General features: G+C 38.4%; 2 protein-coding genes across 2 annotated transcripts; one reads left to right on the forward strand and one right to left on the reverse strand.

Moving 5' to 3' along the window:
- The first annotated feature begins 6,713 nt into the window (after positions 1-6,713).
- LOC121762681 (lysine-specific demethylase JMJ30-like) lies at positions 6,714-9,276 on the forward strand. The gene is given in 6 exon segments (XM_042158639.1): positions 6,714-7,193; positions 7,810-8,176; positions 8,546-8,638; positions 8,890-8,968; positions 8,971-8,994; positions 8,997-9,276. Coding segments are annotated over 5 exon segments (423 nt in total). The 5' UTR covers positions 6,714-7,193; positions 7,810-8,026; the 3' UTR covers positions 9,074-9,276.
- LOC121762680 (linolenate 9R-lipoxygenase-like) lies at positions 9,235-11,445 on the reverse strand. Its single transcript, XM_042158638.1, has 2 exons — positions 9,975-11,445; positions 9,235-9,449 (listed from the first exon to the last, which is right to left on the reverse strand). Exons 1-2 carry the CDS (start codon positions 11,192-11,194, stop codon positions 9,308-9,310), a joined length of 1,362 nt encoding a protein of 453 aa, XP_042014572.1. The 5' UTR covers positions 11,195-11,445; the 3' UTR covers positions 9,235-9,307.
- Positions 11,446-23,907: the final 12,462 nt, after the last annotated feature.

Here is a 23,907-nt window from a genome sequence, read left to right on the forward strand (position 1 = left end):
GCAACAAACTGGTCCCGTTCGCAGTTTTCAACACTAGGGTCGTTGATCTGCCCACTTAGTTGGGCCACTTCAAGTCGAGCCAACGACTTTAAAACAAAGGCGCTTGTTGGAAGGCAACCCAATGTGTGTTCACTTAAATTCCTTCGGTTTTGTTTTTCTATTTTTTTCCTTTAATTTTTGTGCATTTTTGTGCACACACAAAAAAAAATAACGAGTGGCGACCGCCGTACAATCCACGGTGGTCGCTACCGGTTGTTCAGTGTTCAGGGCGGGCCTAGGGCGGGTTGGAGAAATCGTTGTGCGGGCCGTAACGGCCTGCTGGAGGAGTGCCGTTTTCGCAACACGCGTAGCGGTCGCCACGGAGAGGTCAGTGATAGGTTTTGCTCTATTTAAGGTGAGTTTTCTCTCATTCTTTCCACCATCTTCTCCAATTCTCTCTTGCACACGACCCCAACTACAAAATATCACCAAATTCACACACCCACACTCTCATTCTCCCTTTCAATTACGAATCTCAAGCTTTCATCGTCCAATTTTCTCCAACTCAAGGTATGAATCCTACACTTAATTTCTAAGTTTTGGTTGAATTTTTCCATTGATTTTGCTCTTTCATTGATGAATTGTTCGGTTGAAAAGCATGTTCTAGTATGGGGGATGAGTTTGATGATGATTATATTTGCTTTTCATGGTTAGATTTTGCATAGGGTAGTGAATTGTTGTTTTTTTGTTGTTGGTGAAATTCCCTCTTGTTCTTTAGTGTATATATGTTTCAATCATGTTCATAGCATTATGAGACTATTATTACTTCAATGAATTGCAATACTTGTGTAATTATAGAGATTGTTGAATTGTGTTGATTTTGTTGATACGTCTCTGCATGGGGGATGAATTCACGTTGGGGGATGGATTGTTGGTGTTCTACTTTTTTGGTTTTGTTTTACGTGATCACATGCTACAATTTAGGATGCTTTGTTGTTACAAACTTGCACATCTTTGTTGATTATTGAAGTCTGCTTAGGTGAGTGCAAGTTTGGGGGAACCCTTGTTTGCCTATTATTTGATGCTCTTTTTAGAGTTTTATTTTTCGTTTGTAGGACAATGACAACAAGAGGAAAGCCTGAGAATGCTAAGAATTATGGGATTAGACTTGCGACGGAAGATCAAAAGGCTATGTGGAAAAAAGTGTCGGCGAGGGAGACGGCACCCTCGAGATACCCCATTGATCTTCCCCTACAAACTTTGGGGATTTTGGATGATTTTTGGGCGCTATGCTACGTAGGCGAGGGGAATGGCCTTATCCACATGTTCCAAGGGAGGTGGCCATCATATAGGAGACTCACTCTAGAGTTTCTAAGCTCGCTCAAGGTGAACAAGAACCGCCGCTCCCGTATCCTCGAGAGCATCGACTTCCGCCTAGGAAACCGCAACCACTCACTTACCATGGAAGAAGTTTGTGCGGTGTTCCATTGCTTCGACCCCAAACCCGATGAAGAGGTCGAATTTGAGTACTTAGATGTTTGGGGTGCGATGACTACGGAAGAAGATCATGAGCCGGGCTACGACAAGTCCTCGTCCATCTCCAACCCCGTCTTGAGGTACCTCCACCGGGCTATGACCCAACTCATGTTTGCTAGGATTGATGGTGGGAGTGTTTCCCAAACCGAGCTCAACGTCGTGTGGTATCTTCTCACCAAAAGGGGGTTCAACTTTGGAATCCTCTACACTCTCTACGTTGATCGGATCTCCAAGAGGGACAGGGGAGTTATTTGTTGTGGGGAATGATCACGGCGCTCGCCCGACATCTTGGCATCTCATCTGCCGGGCTCGCCGAAGACATGAGGGAGAGATTCATCACCTACGAGGTGCTCTTCTCGGTGGGACTTTTGAAGACCGATGCTAGCGGTCAAGGATTCTTTTTGCAAGCGGATAGGGATAACTTTCCCATTGCCATTCCCCATTTGATCAAAGTCGACGTTTGGGAGAACCAAGTCAATTGGAAGCTCAACACTCCCGCCCACCGGAGAGCTATTAAGGCTAACCCCGTTAGTGGGGAGTTTAGGAGGAGGAACATTCCTTCTCGCATCCCCGTCTTCGACCCCGAAGATGACTCCGCCTTTGATGCCATCGACAATTATGAAGAAGAGGCGGAGCATTCACATGCTCAAGGGAGTGGAGCGCCACCACCGCCGCGAAATGAAGAAGAAGAGGAAGTGGAAGCCCACCGCCGCCGCACTAGAGCCAAACGGTGCCGCGGGAGGCCTAACGCCAATGAGGAGTTCCAAGCTAACACCTCCGCCCAATTAGGAGATATGTTCTCCTACATGCAAAACATGTCCTACACTTGGGACAATAGATGGGCGGAGCAACAACAAGAGAACGCCTACAACCGTCAAGGATGGGCGGCACAAGGCGAATGGCGAACGGCGGAGCAAGATTTTTGGGAACATCAACAGCTAGAAGTTGTTCACCAACGTCAACAAAGCGCCGAGCTCCAAAGGATGGCCGTTGAGGCTCGACAAGAGAGCCAAACCATGAGTGGCGACATTGCCTATCTTATTGGTGCATTCGACGATCTCAACGCCTGTTTCCCTCCACCTCCTCAAGATTGAAGAAGTCAAGCTCATGAATTTAAATGAGCACTTGTAGTATTATTTGTTTTTGGTTTTAAGACAATTTATTTTCATGTTTTGACAATTTTTGCTTAGGTTTTTTAGTACCTTTTGGTGTTTGTTTAATTTTCTTGTCTTTGAAAAATTTTCACAGGTTCTGACCTCTTCCGGCGACCGCTGCAGAGGTGGCAGCGGGCCGCCGACCACACTTTGGAAACAATCTGACTCACCGTGGCGACCACCGGACAACCCCCAGCGACCACCGCCAAATTAGTAGTTTCCAGCGTGATTTTTTGAATTTTTTGAATTTTCGCCCCGTCCTACCTCTACGCGAAATTTTTCAAGGTATGTTTTCTTTTTAGTAGTTTACTCACGTCCCTACTGACTCTACAAACTTATTTTACACTTTGTTGTAAATAAGTTAGGGGGGATGAAGTGGTGGACCATAAGTTTAGGTTTTTGTTTTAGGTTTTTAGTTAGGTTTTTGTTTTTTTAAAAAAAAATAAAAAAAAAAACCCGAAAGTGAATTCATGTCATGAACTTAACACGAAGAACTTAGAAACACGCATGCTTAGGGACACATTAGACCGAATTTCTAATGATATTTAATTCCATCTATGTTTAAGTATGGTTTGACGTTTTGATATGATGGTTTGGTGAAAAGGTGCATAATTAGTGAATTAATTGTTCGCCTTGAATCATGCTTATACCTTGTGAGATTTGAGCCTAATTTCTTTCATGTGTGATTTTTCTGCATGCATGTATATGTTTATAGAACTTGCTCCTAGTCTGCATAAGTTTACATAGTGTTTAAGTTGATTTAGAAGGATGTTAGGCCATCTTTTCTTAGCTACTTTTATTCCCAAATTTTCGACCCTTTCAAATTTTTCCCTTTGGAGCTAATTTTGAGCCTTTAAGCCTATTCTTTGGAAGTCAAAATAAATGTGGACAATTCCTTGGGTTAGTATAGTTTTATTATCTTTTGTAAAGGAATTGGAGACATAAGGAGGAAAGATTAAAAAAAAAAGTTGTGTGCTTAAACATAGAAAAGTGCAAGTTGTGAAATAGTGAAAATTCAAAATGTGTGCTTGATCTAGAAACGATGCTTATGAAAAAGAAAAGAAAAAGAAAAAGAAAAAGAAATAAAGGTTGTGAAGAAAAGAAAGAAAAATGAAAGAATTGGAAAGTGAGTTGAAGGAGAAAAAAATAAGTGTTAAAAGTGTCTTGGGTAATTAGAAAAGTGGAGTCATTTTTACTCTACTTGGATTTTTTTTATTTTTAAGTCACTCTTTAGCCAAATATTCCTCACCTACCAAAGAGCCTACATTACAACAAAAAAATAAAGACCTTTCGGACTTTTGATGCTTAATCACATCTAGTAGATGAGGGATTAGATTTTGAGCAAGCCTATGATAAACTTTGCATGATACATGATTTGAGTGCTATACACTTTGTCATATACACTTTGAGAGTGAGAGATAAATACACTTCCCATCTTTGAAAGTTTGTCACATGTAAGTGTATGAACTCAAGGTGTTCCACGAGTTAGTAATGAAAGTGCACTAATAAGCCTTGCTTGATTTGATTGCGTTAATTCATGCTTAATCTATTCTTCCATCTTTTGAGGCAATTACGACGTCTAGTCCTTGTGCATTCTGTGTGTCTATTCTTGTGTCTTTGTTTTGTTTGAGGACAAACAAAAATATAAGTTTGGGGAGTTGATACGATCGGATTTTACACGGTTTTAAGGCCATTATTTGGTCCGTTTTGAATGTCAAAGTTGCATTACATGTCCATTATTTGCATATTTTATACATTTTGGTATTTTGACATGTTTTGTGAGAAATGTGCATATTTGAGCTTAAAAAGGGAGTCAAAACGCGAAGTAGGAAATCTGGAGTTTTAGGTAGCGTCAGCGACTGCCGCAACATTGCCGGGGACCGCCGCGCTCAGCGGCCGCCACTTCTGTAGCGGTCCGTTTCGGGAAATATGTGCTTGGAATGAAGACACGCCCGGCGATCGCCGCGCAAGGCGTGGCGACCGCCACCCAAGAGTCAGAAGCCTCGGATCAATACATAGCGACCGCCGGCCAAGGTGCAGCGGTTCGCCACAAAAGAGCGGTGAGCAGATTTACCCTAATTTCTCTCCAAGATTTACCATATTTTGCAACCCTTTTCCTTATTTGAGAATGGGCAATTTCTCCCCTATAAATAGCCCCTCAAACTTCATCAAAAGGATCCTCTTTTTGCAACATATTTTCTAGAGATTAAAAGTTAGAGTGTTTCATTGTGCAATGAGTTGAGAATGATTCAGGAACATCAAAGCTACAAGGATTCAACCTTTGGGTTTTATTTGCTTTAGTTTTATGTTCCAATTGTTTTCCCTTCAATTTATGTCTTTAGATTATTCTATCATGTGTAACTAAATTCATAGGATTCTAGGGATGTGTTAGTAACAACTTTGGTTATACAATTCATTTTCTATTTAATATCAATTTTGTTCTTACTTTGTTTCTTTCTTAAGTTGTTGGATAATGCTTCACGTTTGAGTGACACATTCTGTGACTTGCTAATAATTGTGAGAGGAGGTTGGCGAGTTAGATCCACTTAATAGACACTACAATTAGCTTCCTTTAAAACGGCACTGTTAATTGAGAGTGGGGACTTTTCAAGGGTTTTAGGAGCTTTTAGGAGTTATATATTTAGGATTGACAACCCTAATGTTTGTAACCAACGTTTGCATCGCATGATCATAAACTAGGTGACTCGTTCTATCAAAGTAAGAACTGTGCTAGGGTATTGTAGTTGGAACTTGTATAACCATAACTGTGAATGCACATCCCTGGAATTCCCTTATCTCTATACTTTTATCTCCGTGATTTATTTGCAATCAGTTGTTTATTGCTTTCAAAAGTTCTTTTGTTTCAAAAAATTTCAAAATCTTTCGGTTCTCCAAATATTAATTGAGTTTTAGTAGAGGATAGTCAGTTTGTATCTGTTTTCCCCGTGACCGATATCCGGTACTAACCTTTAGTTATACTATTCCTACTCTGTTTACTTGTAGGTATTTATAGTGCTAATAAAAAGTGTATCAATAAACAATGTGTTAACATTTTCAAAGCATTGTGTTGACATTCTCAAAGCATTGTGTTGATATTTTCGAAACACTATATTGGCATTTTCATCCAAAACCCTAATTTGGTAGTTTTTTTATCTTTTTCGATTTAATTAATAAAAATGAAATTACACGTGGCAAATTTTAGACCACAAGATTTCTAAAATCCTATAGTCTTAAATTAGTTGAAGTTAGCAATTAAATGATGAGTTAACAATTGATCAGTCCCCTTATATATAATATTATATTTAGAATATAATTCGGTTATTTGGTTTTACGGTTTTTTTCCACCCGAACCGAAGCGAAAAACCGAAAAAACCGAACCAAAATTTCAAAAATTTCGGTTCGGTTTGGTTCGGATTTCGATTTTCAGTTTTTTTGCTCACCCCTAAAGTGAGTTAAGTAAAAGAAGAATAAAGTATGAAATAAAAAAGATAGATATGAAGAGAGAATAAAGTAAGTGAGAAAAAATGTGTTGACTAATGAAAAATGAATTCATTATTGTGGAACAAAACAAAATAGCAAAATGACTCAACTATTATATGAAACTGAGAAAGTACTTATTAAAATTATAGCTAAATAAATAAAATATTGTGTAGAAACATATAAATAGAAGAGTGAAAAAGATTAATGTATTATTATGAATGTAGGATGAAAGAGAAAAGAAAAGGAGAGAAGGAATGGTCCTTTGAAGGTTTTTTTTTAAACAAGGATATTCACCGACGGACCTATTAGCAATTCCGCGCATTAATTTATAGGCACCTCAATAAATGAGACAATTGATTCAAGAATTTAAAGTTGCTCCATATTCAAAGACAATAATAGTTAACAATGGATAATACTGCTAGACCACACCCTTAGCTTAGGTTCCTTTGAGAAGAATTTTGTTGAATGAACAATTTTTGTTCTTAGATTAGTAGTTCCTATTTGCATATACATGAATGTTCTAGAATAAAATAGTGGTTCCTTCAATTGAACTTTCCCCCAGAGATATTTAGCCATCTCACTGCACCTTCCCTTAAAAAGCGCCCAAAATATCTCCCACCATTCTGTACCGATTTCTCATGTCCCTCGACACCCCAATCCTCGACTCCCAACTCCCCTCGCTTCTGCACCAAATCTCACAAGAAGGTGGCTACGCCTTCACCTCCATCGCCGCCCACGCCGCCACCGGCGACACCCGTGCTGCGGAGGCAGCCAGGGATCTGGCCTGGGAGCAGCTCCACTCGGCGGGGCCCTGGCACTCCGTCGTCCCCATTTGGCGGGACGCCTACGCAATTGCCTCCCTCCACGTCGCCAAATGCCATTTGCTCTCCTGCCCTCGACATGGGCCTCATCATGGGCGGATTCACGCTGCGCGATGACTTGAATCTCTGCATTCGCAAAACCATCCTAGCTTTGAGAGACAGGGATTCCGGCGACGACCATCACTAGAAGGCTGAGTGGTATGAGGATTTCAACTTGGCGGAGGTGTGGTTCGTTTATCTCTCTCTCTTTGGTATCATCAATTTTTTTCTAGTTTGTTGATAATTTTGCAACTACAGATGCGTGTTCCTTGTTTTGGCATTGTAAAGCTGAAATTGAAAAGCTCTCTAGGGTTTATGTTGGTATCTGTGAATTCTGAATAGTTGCAGTTCTAATTCGTGATTAATTGGTGCCAATTAATCATATGTGTCATTTGAATTGAGGGGAAGAATAACATTCTAGCTAGCTAACTGTGGCGGAGAGACATCAAGGAGAAAAATTTGTTATCAGTATTGTTTATGCACCAACATTTTGAGCATTTCCAAATAAGATCATGGCGAACTTCAACTAATTTGAAAGTGATGAGAACATTGGGACATATATAGTCTACTAGGAATAGAGATTCCTTTTTAAACATAAATCTTCTTGGTTGCGTATTGAACTGAATTATTGGAAACGAAGTACTTTTCCCTTTCGGACAACACACAGACATAAATCAGGCTTAACTTTGAAAACTTGCTTTTTATGAGAGCTCAATTGTTAATTGTTTACTCTTATGATAATTTTCTACTTTTGTGTTGAAAAAAAATATTCATTTATTACAACGGAAAACCTTGTGCAGGTCGGAAGAAACTACTTATCCCAAGATTGAAAGCAAGAGCTTATGACAATCTTTGAGTTTCTGGAGAGGATTCAATCTGGTCACTGTTCTCCTTCAAGCACAACCTATTTAGCACAACATCAATTGTTTGATCAGGCATGCATATGATTGTAGAAACCATCCTTGGTCTTAATAAAAATTAAACTTACTCAACACTTTCTAATTTTGCAATATCAAAATGCCAAAGACAAGAACTAAAGCAGGATTTGTTATACCTGATTGCCGTTTTGCTGGTGGGGGAGAGATCAGGTCACTTAATGCTTGGTTTGGTCCACTTGGGACAGTAACCCCTTTGCATCATGATCCTCACCATAATATACTTGCACAGGTGCGGGAGATGCAGTTCTATACTGCACCGATGCTACTAAGACTGTACATTTTCTTTGTGCAAAATAGTCCCTGATGTGCAGTAATGTTATCGGGGCCTTGGCTAGCTTGGATTTACACAGTGCATGTGTTTGTGCTAAGTCAAGATTTTCCAACTAACGCTTGATCCAATTGTTTTCTATTTGTTGTCTTATTTATATGTTATTTGTGCTGCAAAAGTTTTGATTTTTTTTATTACATTAGGTTCTGATGTCATTTCAAACTTCACTAATATTTTCAGACCACCAGAGATGGTTATTAATATTTCTTGTTGTTGCTCCTTCTCGTTCCCATGAACTCATGATCAATGTTTTTGCCTTGTCATTATCAGGTTGCTGGTAAAAAGTATATAAGGCTTTACCTGCCCTCATCGTCGGAGGAACTTTACCCTCACACCGAGACTATGCTCTGCAATTCCAGTCAGGTAGTTTGCTTGAATGTCTCAATAGTTACTCTCTCTTCTGAACACACACAAACACACGCATGTGGTTTGCAATTATCTAGTTGTGCGAACAACTTGATAGTCAGATGGATCTCTTTTATATTATTACCATGTACGTAATTCTGATTCATCAAGCAGGATCTGATTCTATAGGGCAGATGGCTTACTCCCAAGTCAATAATTCTTTGGCATTGAGTCTTAAAAACCTTGTATTTAATTTCTTTGCCCTGAAGGTTGATCTGGACAATATAGATGAAGAAGAGTTTCCCAAGATATTGGATTTGGGATTCATGGATTGCATGCTAGAGGAAGGGGAATGCTATATATCCCTCCAAAGTGGGGCACTATGTTCATTCTCTTACTAAGAGTTTTTCAGTTAGCTTTTGGTGGAGCGTCGATGGAAATTATCCGGAGTGATGGACACTACATTCTGCAGTCCAGTTTAATCGCACCTCTCCTATTCATCTCACATCATTTTGGTAGAATAAAGTGTGTTGACATATTCTGCTGAACATTATTTGTGGTTGCTGATATGCACATGAACATCAAAATGCACTCTTGAAAAATAATGAAAAAAATAAAAGAAGTAATCTTTGGAAAGTATTATTGGAAATGATAAACTTATTTAGCCCCATACATAAGTGGAGACAATTATTGAGATTGCGACTTAATCCTAACAAGTTCCCCCTTCATGGCAAGTGAGAGCGCACCAAGACTGCCTCCATCTTCCACAACCACTCCTGGCATGGCCACTGCTCGACTTCCCACAAATCCACCCTCACCAATCACAATCTTTCCAAACTTGACCTTCCCACCATCGCCTTCGTATATATGTCCAAACAAAAGAGCATCTCTTCCCACGCAACCGCCACCCTCTATCTCCACCATTTCAGGGTTCAGTGCTGCCCCCATGCTGTCCACGTACACCCCTCCGCTCACATCAACTTTCGACCCCATTAGCTTCATCCACACAACGAAAAACACTGAACCAGCCGTTGTCTCCACAAAATACTCACCCGCTAACGTTTTGAACGCCTGCCATACCGTGTCCATGAACACTTCTCTGCTCCAAATCAACACCGTCCCTCCATCTTTCTTCCTCCCGACCAGAATCCATTTTGCCAACGCACACGCAACCGCCACTCCCACCCCAGAAACTATCCAGAACGGAGGAAACAACCAATGCAGAGGATATCTCAAGCTATTGTGCGCGAAAAGCAGCCAATTTAGAGGGGTCGAGATCACGTACGCCAAGAGGAAATAAGGTAAGAACGTCTGCAACATTGGTTGCCCAAACATCGACCATGTTGTTTCGTTCCAAGCTCTCGCAAGCATCACTTGGGTCGACACAGAGGAGTCGTGTTTCTGGTTCATGACGGGACAGCCAGAGAGGTCTACTTTGACATCCGACTTCTCGATGAAGGCTCTCCACGCTTCCGGCAGCGGCTCATTGTTTCTCAACCTCTGGCATATCTCATAGATCAATGAGCGGCCATGATCGATGGAAGCACTCTGAGAGGCTGACGTTGCTCTGATCACATCGATTTCATGGCATTTGAGGTAAGGATTGAATTCAAGCTCCTCGGATTGTTTAGGCGTGAGATTCTCATTGATGGTCACCTCTCCCACGTCTATCAACGGGAACTGCATCTCGTCCCATGGCTTCGTGCAATCGAGGACCTCGTCTTGCGCTGTTGCGTCCTCGGGCACTGGTCGGAGTTGCAGTTGGAAAACATAACGAACGCCACCAGGCGAACTTACACGTCTCCGGAAATCATCTGCCAAAAAAAGAAAGGGACGCTTGTCGTTGCTGTCCCTCGGAATCGCTCCTGTTTCAGGAGGTAGGATTCCTAACGGCTCAATCTTCCCGGAATCATCCATGATTGTCTGATCAAACGGCCGCAACTTGAGTTTGACATACATCTCATGTCCATCGTTAAACCTGAAGAGCCTGCAGATGTTGGAGTAGTAATGCAGCTCAGTGAACGTCTTTGCATTGCGTAGAGAGGCCCACACGGCGTCTCTGATGTGCGGGGCGCGCTTCACGTGCTCTTCTCTAGCAGGCAAACCACACACAAGCCAAGTAGCAAAGTCGGAAATGGTGCGTGCGTAAAACGCATTGCCTGTTTTAAGTGTTAAATCCAGGAGTGTTGTTTGACCAGTAGATTCATCGGAGAGGATTCTAACAGCCGCTCCACGCGCATCTAGCCTTGCATCGTCGTCAGCGCTCAAGCTGTTGCTGTGACGGACTATGATAGGATATGTCTTTCCGCATTGGAAGATTTTGTGGCTTGGGAGTCCTTCAATCTTGTCGTATATTTTGAGGACTCCTTTCCCACTAACTCCAATTCGATGGAAGTATCTTGTTCTGACCTTGAGAGTGGTGGCAGCCAAATTTGCAGAAAGGTTTCCCACGATCTTCTTGTATTTTGCATCCATTTCTTCAATACGCTCGTCCAGCTCATGCATTGAGTTTTTGATCATGATTGGTGATTGAGATCCGATGTACACACCACCTCTTTGAAGAACTGAGTTCATGGGAGCAGCTGAAAGAGCACCAAGAATCACTTGTCTCTCGAGCGTTGCACCGGGGAGGATAATGCTCTGGCTTCCGACAACAGAATTATCATGCACTTGCACATTTCCTCTAGTGAAGCCATTGGAGGAATAGAAGCCAGTGACAATCCTACTAAAGTCACCGAGATGGACACCGGCACCAATCGACAAAAGTTGAGGTTCCAAAACAGGGTTGATCGCCCTGATGGAGCAAAACCTCCCCACTTTTGCACCTAGAAGCCTCAAGTACATGCACAAAGCTTCTGTCCCGGATAGAAGCTTGGCAAATCTAAGATGACAGGCTACTATCAATCTCTGCCGAAGCCACATTTTCAAATGACTTTCCGTTTTCTCTTTTCCAGTCAGAGAATAGCTTATGATACTCGTTACCAAGCTCAGCACTACTCCATGGGCTGTGTATGCGACGGCAACCATAATGGAAAAACTCAACGGATTCAGAGACGTGCTGTTGATGACAGTGACGTATGCCACGATGGTCAATGGGAACCAGTGGAAAGCCCCTGATATGCACATGAACATCAAATGTTCCATGTTCGGCGTTCGTTGGCCTAGCAAGACGTAGATGCAGTAGACGATGGCTGCGGATATAGAGCTTATGAGGCCAACCATGTATACCCCCATCAGATGATGGACGTTGCTTCTCTCAATGGGCACTGCAACCTAAAAACATCACCAGTTAAACTACATTGTTTCATAATATTAACAAAGAGAGTATAACCATTTGTACCTTGTTGAGCTTGTTTGATCTAGGGAGTAATTTTCCCTCTTGGGTGACTTGCAATGGAGCTACCTCAGCTCCATCTTTAACAAGTGTTCCTTTGTTGATGACCGCGTAGGGACCGATTGAACAATTCTTCCCAATTCTTATAGGACTGAAGCTTAGGATTTCATTTCTGACCTGATGACTCTGCAACAAGGCACCCTCCGCAATCACAACTCCATCTCCAATGGAAAGCAAAGCAGGATCCGTTATATCAATGGTGTCAAGGACTACTGATGAGCCTATCTTGGCTCCAAACATCTCAAACCAGTAGTTCAAAAGAAGCGTTCCTCTCAAGTGCACCGCATATACTTTGGATGACACCTCTTGCGCCTTGTAGAGCGCCCACCATTTCACGTAGTCCTTTGACCACATTGATGCATTGGGAAGCAATGCATAATTCGGTTGAAGAAACGAATTTCCGAAGATAGCAATGCAACTGCAAGTAGCAAGTATGCATAACAACCAAGCAAGAGGCGCAAGCGCTACTAAAATTATGTATGGCGCCCAAGGAGTTGTCATGGGCGTGAGGTAGGAAGATATCGACTTCGCATATATAGATATGCACAAATGCGCAGGAAAGATGAGCAAGACAGACACATATACAAGTGCAACAAGTTGAAGCAGCATGATCTTCAGCTGGTGTGTGAAGGAAACTTGTTGATGTAAGATCATTTCCTCTGATGCATAGGCATATTCAGCTTCTGAATGGGCTTCATTGTTTGTCATACCTTGAGGGTTTGACTTAATTAGGAGATTCTCCGAGAAGGAAGCTAGGTCTTCAATGCTGGTCGCAGTGAAAATGTCGACTGCGCCTACTGGTACACCAAGGAAATCAGAAAGCTTTTGAGCTGCCCTGACCACTCCAATGGAGTCAATCCCATAAGTATTGAGGTTTGCAGTTGTGGAGATTCTGCTGCCAGGGATTCCAGTTTGCTCTGAAATCAGCCTCTTAAGGTACTCCAAGATTTCTACGTAGCTTAGTCTCCCATTACTTGTAGCGGCCTTGAGTTGGGGACGAGGTGTGTGGCCATCCCTGCACGTTCCAGTAGTATAAGACCGAGTAAGCAATCTTTTCGAAATGATTGGATCAGGAACCGAATTCAGTGTCTCGTCAATGAACTGCTTGAGGCACTCGAATCGCCTTATTTTTCCGGATGTTGTTTTGCTAATGCTTCTTGGTTTGATCAACTTGACAGCAGCTAAACTCACACCATGCTCTTCAGCAACCTTGACTTTAATTTGCTCAACCACATCCTTGTTCATAGGCTTACCATCCCTCACCTCCGCAATGGCGACCAACCCAACCTGATCAGAACCTTCCGATAAAGAAATCCCCTTTGCTGACAGAATCTCTTCCGGAACGCCAATGACAGCACAACAGCCGGGGCGTAGAAGGTCGCACGAGCTCTCAACCGTCTTTTCCACATCAGCTGAGTATATGTTCCTTCCTGCAACAATGATGAGATCTTTGATCCTTCCTGTGATGAACAAATTTCCATCAATAACGCGCCCCAAGTCCCCGGTCTTGGTGTATATTCTTCCATGGTGATTGCAGAGTTCATTTCTGAAGGTTTCTTTACTATAGTCCTGTCTCCCCCAGTATCCAACTCCAGCACTGGGACTATTAATCCATATCTCTCCTTCTTTTCCAATTTCATTAACCTCCTTATCAGTTTGTGGATCCACGATCCTGATATCGACATCTGGATCAGTCGGGTTAACATATCCACAACTCACCCTCCCCTGCCAGTCCACCATTATAGGCCTTCCTTCTCCATACGCACACGAAACAAACACGCAATTCTCTGCCAATCCATAACCAGGAGCCATCACGTATTGAGAAAGGCCGTAAGGCGTAGTGAGCTCCAAAAATCTTCTCAAAGTCCTCTGCCTGACTGGCTCGGCAGCAGCCATGAGGAAAACCATGGAAGAAAGATCATAGTCCCGAGCCTTTTTCTTATCGAGCTCCAGCCTCCGGATCACAAGCTCGAAAGCAAAGTTGGGGCCTGCGCTGTGAGTCCCCTTGTACTTGGTAATGATCTCAAGCCACAGAAGAGGGTTCTTGATGAACGTCATTGGAGAAAATAGAACAGCCGTCCCACCACTAACCAAAGCCGTGAAAAGCCCACCTATCAATCCCATGTCATGATACTGCGGGAGCCAGCTCACGAGCACGGTGTTGGACGTGCTTTTGTACCTCCTCCGCATCAACTTCACATTATGAATGATCCCATCATGAGTGATCATCACTCCCTTTGCATCACCAGTCGACCCTGACGTAAACTGAAGGAAACACAGGTCACCGGGCTTGGGCGCGCTGCTGGATTCCAAATCTCCAGCAGTCATGCCTTTGGATTTCTTTATCCAAGAATCAGTGTGAATCCACGGGAGATTGGGCCAGCGACCAGAGCTTTTCCTGCTTGAGGGCGACAATGGCAACAAGTTCTTAACAAGGCCTGCTCGAACAGTTGTGTGGTAGCTAAAAGTTGAAAGAATGGCAACTGCATTGCATGACTTGGCAACATTCTCTATCTTCAAGAGTGCTTGTCCACTTCTCTGGAGCGGATCAGGCGGGAGAACGGGGACTGGGAGCACTCTCGCCCTCAAACAGCCAAAGAAGGCATCTATGAAATCCAGACCAGGGACGTGGATGAGGAGGACTCTATCCCCGGGCTTAATGACTGGTTTGCAGCTTGACAGAAGCAACTCTGCTATCAAGGCAGCATTAGCATGTTGCTCTGCATAGCTCCTCTGCCCTGAAACTTTCCCATCTTCGTTTATCCAAGTGTAAAGAGTCTTGTTTCGGATCATATCATGAGTCCCCCAGTGTTTTAGATAGCCATCAAGGCTTGAAAGATCAGGGAACTCGACTCCCATCGACTCATCTAGCTGCCGTGGTACCTTGCTGCTGCTCTCGGAAAGCAATCTCTGTTAGAGGCATTGCATCAAGTAAGTTGAGTCTCATCTTAAAATAACAGTGTTCCAGTAAGAGTGCTCAAGTACCTTTACATATGGAAATCTTGGTAATGGATCTTCACATGCGAAATGCTTACGGATCAAAGCCATGGCGTAAGTTGAGTTTCTCTCAGTGAGCTCAAACGCCATGAGCCCACCGATGTAGTATGTATTCTGCTCTCCCTGAAGTTCGTTCTCGACTTTGTCGTAGAATCCGTTCTTCATATCTATGTTCAAGGTGGATTTTGTTAATAATATGCTTGCAGTAATTGGATTTAACATGGCATACTATAAGAATTAACCTTGGGTTTCGACGTGAGGAAAATAGTTGAACCGCCGTTGCAGAACAATGGCAATGACTTCTCCGCCTATTCTTTTCACTACATCAACAGCTAGTTGTGTTACTTCTTGCCCCTTGATTCCAACTGAGTTGCCGTAAGACCAGAATAGGAAGATGTCGGTATCGGAGTAAAATCTCTGCATTGCTACAGGATTTCCTATTGTTTGAGGATCGTCCATGAATTCTCCAAAGTAGTAGAATCCAAAGGGAAGATGTTCGAGCCCTTTAATCTTCATCACCGTTGTGTAATAATCAACGGTTTTCACTTTACCAAAGATCTCCTTTTCGAGCTCACTAAAGTCCATTATGTCATGTTCCGCACCTACAGAGATGAAAGGTATTTAGTATCAAAGAATAAAAGCATGTTCTTCAAAAAAGGGAGTTTTGCAAACCTGTTGGGGTGACTGATGTTGATCTATATGTCTTGCCATGAACTAACGGAAATGATCCAGACACGATCAACTTGTCGAACTCCAAACTTTTGGCCTCTCCGTTTTGCTTGACATCGACACTGACAAGGGAGGAATGGCGTCGGATTGAGGTTACCTCAGTGTTGCAGAGGACTTGTGCTGAAATAGATTCACTCATCCTTTGCCAAAAACTCATGTATCCACCTTTGAAACGTCGTATCTTGCCAGCCATAGACGTTCGAGTGAATTCATGCACGTACGCGTAAGGCATGTCTTGAACAAATCCGTATCCAGAAGCAGTGTATCCATATGCTACAGATTTTGGAACACATTTCAATCCGCGGCTCTCAAGAAAAGCCGGTGTGAGATCAGAGGCAAAATCGCTCAATGCGTGAACTCCAATTCGACCTGATCTCTTGGCTTCCTCCTGTCAAGGATAGGAACTGACATTTGTATCAAATTATAAGGAATGAATGTTTTGTAAAAAAAAGTAGAGAAAAACAGACCTGAAGCTGTAGAGTTAGTGAGATAACAGAAACATAGTCATCTGCTACTTGGATGTCCTCATACTTCCCTGTGTAGCTATTGATTAAGGCCAGTTTGTGGGAGTCCAATTCTTCGAGTTGACAGCCCATTTCTTTCGCGAGATGGAAGATAGTCGGGGAGCTGCTGGCTGCGAGGACCTGCCCTCCAAGATCATAGAACCTTCCTGCATTGTATGTGATTGAAAGTTTTGTTTTGTGAATGAATCTTGGTTTAACTCTATTACCTTCTATATCTGCTGACTCACACATGCCACTAACTGTGTGGTATTTCTCAAGGACTGTGATGTTGTTGTAGCCGAGTTTGGATAGCACATAGGCTGCTGATAGGCCACTTGGTCCGCCACCTAAAACCGCGATTCTTGTGCTCAACGGCCATGATGGATGCAGCTTCGATAACTGATCTTCAATTGAGTTCTGAGGCTCCATTTAGAGCATATGCTACTTGCTGCACTCCCTGGAAAGCACAATCAAAGTTGTTGAATTGGGTTTAGATATGTTAAAGAGAAACATACATGAGTGAGTGTGCAACAAAATAAGCTCAAGGTGATGGTGTAGGTGAGCATACTTTCTTGTTGAACAACTATAATTGAGTTGCGGGAACCTTAGTAATATCTGTCTATTACATTTACATACAAAATGTTTCACCTTTATTTTGTATTGGTACAAAATGTTTGAATTTGCAAAATTTATAATACAAAAAGTTTCATCTATGTTTGAATTTAATTTATCATTCGTTTAGATGTCGTTAACTCTTTATCTACATGGCTTACCAAACATGAACCAATGATGACATATTTTAATATCTTATAGGTAAAGAATTAACGACGTCTAAACATAAGTATCAGAATGCATTGAAACAAAACAAGAATGAAACTTTTTGCAACATTCATGTAAACTTCAAATTTTTTGTACCAATATATAAATAAATGTGAAACATTTTGTATGAGTAATTACTCCAGTCTATTACATAATAAAACGATATGACAATAGTAACTAAATGAAAACCATACTTACTAAAGCAATCATCGGAAACTACTAGGATCTTTGATCCAAAGAAGATCTCCAACTAGAATCAATAATTTATATAAGTTTAACTTATCAAGAAATAGAAATGCACCTTTCTAATAAGCAGAATTTGGAATGCCAAAACAAGAGTCTTCTTTTAGCTCCAGAAATGCAAGCAAGAGCTATGAAATTCCATTGCCAAGAGAATATTAGAAAAACTATGACTAACAAAACTAAACTCAACAAGTTGCTGAGAAAAGGCTAATGGCTTTTCCTATCTAACTTCCGCATATGTAATAAAGGTCACATTTTGCACAAGAATCTAAGAAATCAGAGCAACACAACACAACACAACACAACACAACACAACACACTTGATGGATTTATATAATTATAGGGGAAAGGAAGTTAGTTACTACTGTATTATTTTATCAATGGTGATATAAGCAAGATGTATGAGGCTATCTTAGTCTCTGCATGCACTAATTCAATTCAATTCAAATGAACTAAATAATAAGTACCAAAATGCCAAATGGCAGAAAAGAAGAAGAAGAAGTTCACCGGAACTCCACTAGTGCCCCTTATTGCTGATGGAATTTCTAGCAATAGATGCCTTTTATAGTCGAGATAGTAAACGACAAAAAGTGTTTATGTCAACATCTTAAGTTAGTAAACAAAATATTTAGCTTCGGTTAGTCCGAGAATTGTAGTTAAGGGTTGTCTGCTGTCAAGAGATATTCCAATTTTGTGCTTCTTGGAGAATATTATTTCCACGATTCTACGAGGTATGAAACCTTCTTGTTTTGGATAATTGCAGGCTTTTACTATATTATTGGTCGAAACAAACCCATAACCATCACTTGAAAACCTTATTACTATTACATCGTGCAACGGATATTTTTTCAGAAATACTTAATCGTCATATGTCTGCACATGAACATATATGTTGATAAAACAAAATTCACAATTGACGCAGTACACATCGATCTAATTCGAAAGGGTATAATTAATAACATCAATTATTCAACTTAGTTTTATAAATGATTATCAAATTATAATGTTCGCATTAAATTGATTATTAAATTTTGATACAACATTAAATTGATTATTAAATTTTGATTTGTATCAAACTAAATTATATATTTTTTTTATAGTTTATACTCATTCCGTCCCTCATTATTTGTATCAATTTCCATTTTAGTAAGTCTCATATTAATTGTCTCACTTATTTTATCACTTTTAGTAGTAGACCTCGCATTCCACTAACTTATTCTCACTCATATTTATTATAAAATTACTCCCTTCGTCCTGAAAAGTATGAACTATTTTCTTATTAGTTTGTCCCTGAAAAGTATAAACTTTCTAATTTTGGAATTGTTAAACAACACATTACTCCTACACATCATTTTATTTACAACTTATACCATTGCACTACACTCTTAATGATGTGGAGCTCACTCTCCACTAACACAGTAACACTATTATTTATCTCAATCTCAATGTTAAAATGCCGAACTAAATGTTCATATTTTTCAGGAACGGAGGGAGTACTATATAAAAGTACGGCTCACATTCACTAATTTTTTCAACTCACTTTCTATTACATTTCTTAAAATCCGTGCAGAGTCAAAGTGAGACACATATTGAGAGGCGGAAGGAGTATTATTTTTATTTTACAGGTAAAATAATACTTCGTCCGTCCCATAGTAGATGGCATAGTTGAAGAATGGCACAAGATTTTAGGAGATGTTGTTTTGTGTTTTAGATTGAGAGAAAAAATAGTATATTTATATTAATGTGAGAGAGAACTTTTACCAAAAATATTTGACACAATTTACCAAAAATAAAGTCAGGCATTAACTAATCTACCACTAAACTAATTTATACAGACAAAATTATTTTTCTATTTAATTTTGTCTCATATGGCAATCAATATTTTATAGTATAGATTTTCCGTATTAATCATACTCAATAAAATATTTGACACATAACACATATTCAAACACAACATTGAAAGTCAAAGACTTTGCTAAAGAAAGTGTATTCTAACTAAAAACTTCAAAACTAAAAACTATCCTAGAGAAAACTGAAAATAGTACATACATCACCTATTTGGAGTACTTTACTTAGTTTCCCATGGACATTTCAGACAAATTGTGTTGGCAATTGAAACTAAAAAATATAACATATAACTGTCCCATATCGGTGTCAAGAGAAAACTGAAACTAGTATATAAGTCTCATGGGCCCCTCCTCCTATTACCAATTGGTTTTAGGATGGAACCCATGGATTTCTATCATGGTATCAGAGTGGGTCGCCGACTGTGGGTCAAATTTAACTGACCCAGCAGTATATCTGGACTTAAAAATTTGGGCCAAGTGGTCCAACCGATCGAAAAAAAAATTGGGCCGATTGTCCAATCGATTAGAAAAAAGTCCAACCCCTCCAAGGTTTACCTTGAAGGGTTTGAGGGAGGGTGTTGGCAATTGAAACTAAAAAATATAACATATAACTGTCCCACATCGGTGTTTTTAGGATGGAACCCATGGATTTCTATCAAATTGATCTCAAAATGCATCACATGATTATAGCGTTTAGTTTTATGATATGCATCACATGATTATAGCGTTTAGTTTTATTTAGGATCATAAAACATTATATTGTCAATCACAAACAAATTCGATAATCTCTATGTCACCAATATTAAAAACTATTTCATTAACTCCACCAACTGCGGCGCAAGTTTATTGTTTATTGTTTTCTCTATCAAAATTATTCATTCGGGAGCTCTGTTGGGGATTATCTTTAGCAAATGTCTATTTATTAATTTATTATTGTTGTTATTGTTATGTTAGATATGAAAAACATTTTAATGAGTAGGATGGAAATTCTGCATGGAAATTGATTGTCACGTGAGGTGAAATTAAGTAGAAAAATAAATTAAATTTCAAATAATATACTTAAAACGTAAATTTAGTATATTTTTAATAAATAAGTCAATGTTTATAACTAAGTGATACTAGTGCAATAATTTACTAATCAATAAGTTAAACCTCAATTGTTCGCTGTGCAATCTAATGAAAGAGAAACTATATAAAATACCATATCCGGATATTTCTCAATATATATTCCCTTATATTGCGAAATAGCCCTTGCGAGTGGTGCGTTAAAATGCTAACTTTTCTTAAATTACTAACTTGTTAGCTCATCAATGTAGTGTATTAAAAATGTCAATACGATCACATTAAAATGTCAACACATATTTGTGTTGACATTTAAATATCAATGTCAATACAATGTATTAAAATATCAACTTAAGTTTATGTTTACATTTCAGTATCATCATGTTGATATTTTTAATACACTGCGTTGATGAGTTAGCAAGTTAGCAATTTAAGAAAAGTTAGCAACGGATGACACCCCTTGCGAAATATATATTTGTAATTATTATATATCAATAAAATGGTTTTCAAAATTAGTAATCGTACCATTTACCAATGAAGGAGTTTTAAATATGAAGAAATGGTATGATATAAATAATATGAGGTTATCAATTTTATTGATTAATACTAAAGTTATTGAAATATTAGCAAACATATTCTTAACTTTTCATTTTAGTACATTTTATAAGTTTACTTTTTTATGCTATTATTAGCTTGCCCACAAAAGAAATTGATTTTAACTCATACGTTGATATAAATAATACGAGGATATCAACTTTAATTATTGATTAATATAAAATTAAAGGGGAAAGTTAAGTGGCCACATTATGGCCAGCCATAAACAGGTTTAGTAAAAAAAAAACCGGTTAGTTTATAAGTTCCGGTTCAACTCAAATGATTCTTACTCTTATGCCCCTATAATATTTGCCTGGATAAATACACTTTAAATTTATATCCTATTTTTATCCCGCCAGCTTGCTCACAAAGGGGCGCTTCTCTTCTTTCTTTCTTTTTTTTTCAAATTCCCTCGCCCCTCCCATTGTATTCCTTCCCTCTGTTTCTTTTTTTCATCTTCAAATTCTCTCTCATCCCTTAGCCTCCCACATATTCCTTCCCTCTCAAATCTTCTGTCACTTTTTCTGTTTCTGTAAAAATAAAATTCCCAAATTTAATATAGGACTAAAGATCAATTAAAATGAGTGTATCAAATTAATTTTAATATTTGCTTAAGTTATTAAATCTAAAATATTGCTCAGTTAATCTTAACATTCATTGATACAACTGGGTATAAGATAACTTGTTCATATGAATTTAATGTTTAACTTATTCAGTTAAATTACTTAAATCTAATACTACTAAACATAATTGTTTGATTAAAATATATATTTAATTAAATTGTTCAACTAAATATAATATTTAATTAAATAATTCAACTGAATGGAAGATTAAAGTGTCTTCAACTGTTAAAATTAATTCTAATGGTCAATTTAATTGTTCGTTTGACTCTAAATTCAATTAATTACTGAATTTTTCTCGTCCAAGAATTGAATCTAATATTCGTTTGGGTTGTTGAATTGAGTATATAAAACAAAGTTTAGACAAACCTAAAACCAATTAAATAAGGAATTAATTGTTGTTAATTTTAATATAAGAAAATAAATAGATCAATTATTAAATTATTTTTTACAAACTATTTAATCAGTCAAAACATTATATTGATATTAGTTGTGGGTTAGATAGCATTTAAGGTGTGATTGAGTTCTATCATTTAGGGTGTGTTTGGTTCATTTGGTAGCCTTCTTGACCAAATGTAGTTAGCATAAATTGATAAATTTTTTCTTAGGTTAGCATAACTCCACCTCATGTTTGGTTCGATAGTTATCATTTCTTGATATTTGGTATATGATGTTTGGTATCTATGATACCAAAAGTGAGATACGGAAAACACATTTTTGCCCATGAAATTTTTTTGTATTTACCAATTTAACCTCCAATGACCTAATTCATTCTAATGAATTTGTTTCACCCCCTATTGTTACCCAAGCCGCCACAATTGTTTACATTCATTGGCTGAAACCCTTCATCAAAAAGCACCGCGAAGCCAAAATCTATGATGTATATTTATACATCACTCAAAAAACTATGAATTTTCATATAAAATTAAACACTATACTAGATTGGATAAATATATTTTGGATTTCACATCATACATAACTTTTTTCTTAAATCTAATATATTGTAATAATTGAAAAAAAAATATTAAAATTAGAGTAAAGGCCAAAACTGGTCATGAACATATACCCATAACTCAAGTATGTAGAAATGGTAAATGAGGTGAATCCCCAAGTTTCGGTAACTCAAGAAATAAGGTGTTTTCGCCGGGCCTTGGCCCAAAAGTCGGGCCATCGAGAAACCCTAACAGATGAACCAAACATGGGACAGGGACAGAAATGGGCCAGTTAGGAGCCCTAGCAGACCAACCAAACAGCTCCTTACAGAATAGATAGATTAACCATTTCAATATTCTTATCTGATAATTTAATTTATAAAAACTTATAATGAGATTTAAGTTTGATTACATTATAGTTAAAGGTGGTTCAGTTTTAATATCTCAATATAGATAGATTAATTATTGATTTTTTCTTGTCCTAATACTGAATCTAATATTTGACTGGGTTGTTGAATTGAGTACTCCCTCTGTCATTAGGAAGATGATCCATTTTTCGGATTACATGAGATTTTATGCCGTTTTATTTTATGGAGTATGTTATGTGGAGAAAATAAAGTAGAGATAAAGTTATTTCTATTTTTAGTAATGAGTCATTTTGGGTGAGACAAACCAAAAAGAAAATTTGGCCATCTTCGGTGGAACGAAAAGATTATAAGATAAAATAAAAGTTTAAACAAACCTAAAATCAAATAAACAAAATTTGAATGTTGTTAATTTTTAATATAAGAAAATAAATAGATCAATTATTAAATTATTCTCGCCGAACTTGTTGATAAAATAACATTTTGAATGTGATTAAGTTATACTTTTACAAAACAGATTGATTAACCATTGAATTATTCTTATCCACCTATTTAATTTAGTAAAAGTTTATAATGAGATTTAAATTTGATTAAATTATAATTTAAAGGTGGTTCAATTCAAATATCACAAAATAGATAGATTAATTATTGATTTTTTTCTCATCTAAGAATTGAACCTAATATTCGACAAGGTTATTTAATTGAGCGTAAGATAAAATGAAAGTTAAAACAAGCCTAAAATCAATTCATTTGTTCAGTTTAATCTAAAATTATTTAAGAAATTTAAATATTCAATTTAATCTAATATTACTAATAATAAAAATTCTAAACTTAATTCATAATTTTCAATCGAATCAAATAGTAGCAATTAGAATACTCAAATTCTAAATCGAGACAAAGTTCATCAATACAATCTTTCAAGATTGATTTCACATCCAATTTTTGATACCAATTCCTTCTATAGGTAAATTTACAAAAAAAATATTACGTAATTCACATATCAAATACTTGGTGTATTATGCTATAGCAACGAAAAAAACTAATTACAAATAAGAATACTATATTTTATTCTATGACTACTCAATTCTAAACTAAAAATATTTTTTTTTTATTCTATTTTTAGCTTATCATTCATTATTTATTCTAAGAATACTCATTCCGAATTAAGATCATTATTTTTTA

The sequence above is a fragment of the Salvia splendens genome, chromosome 13 (assembly GCF_004379255.2).
Source record: "Salvia splendens isolate huo1 chromosome 13, SspV2, whole genome shotgun sequence".
Taxonomy (NCBI): Eukaryota; Viridiplantae; Streptophyta; class Magnoliopsida; order Lamiales; family Lamiaceae; genus Salvia; species Salvia splendens.

Excerpts from the sequence above, each read along its gene's own strand:
- LOC121762680 (XM_042158638.1), bottom strand. The coding sequence starts at position 11,194 with ATGAACTCAGTTCTTCAAAGAGGTGGTGTGTACATCGGATCTCAATCA. Across the intron at positions 9,450-9,974 it reads GTGATGCTTGCGAGAGCTTG|GATTGTGATTGGTGAGGGTG; the intron begins GAACGAAACAAC and ends CAAGTTTGGAAA.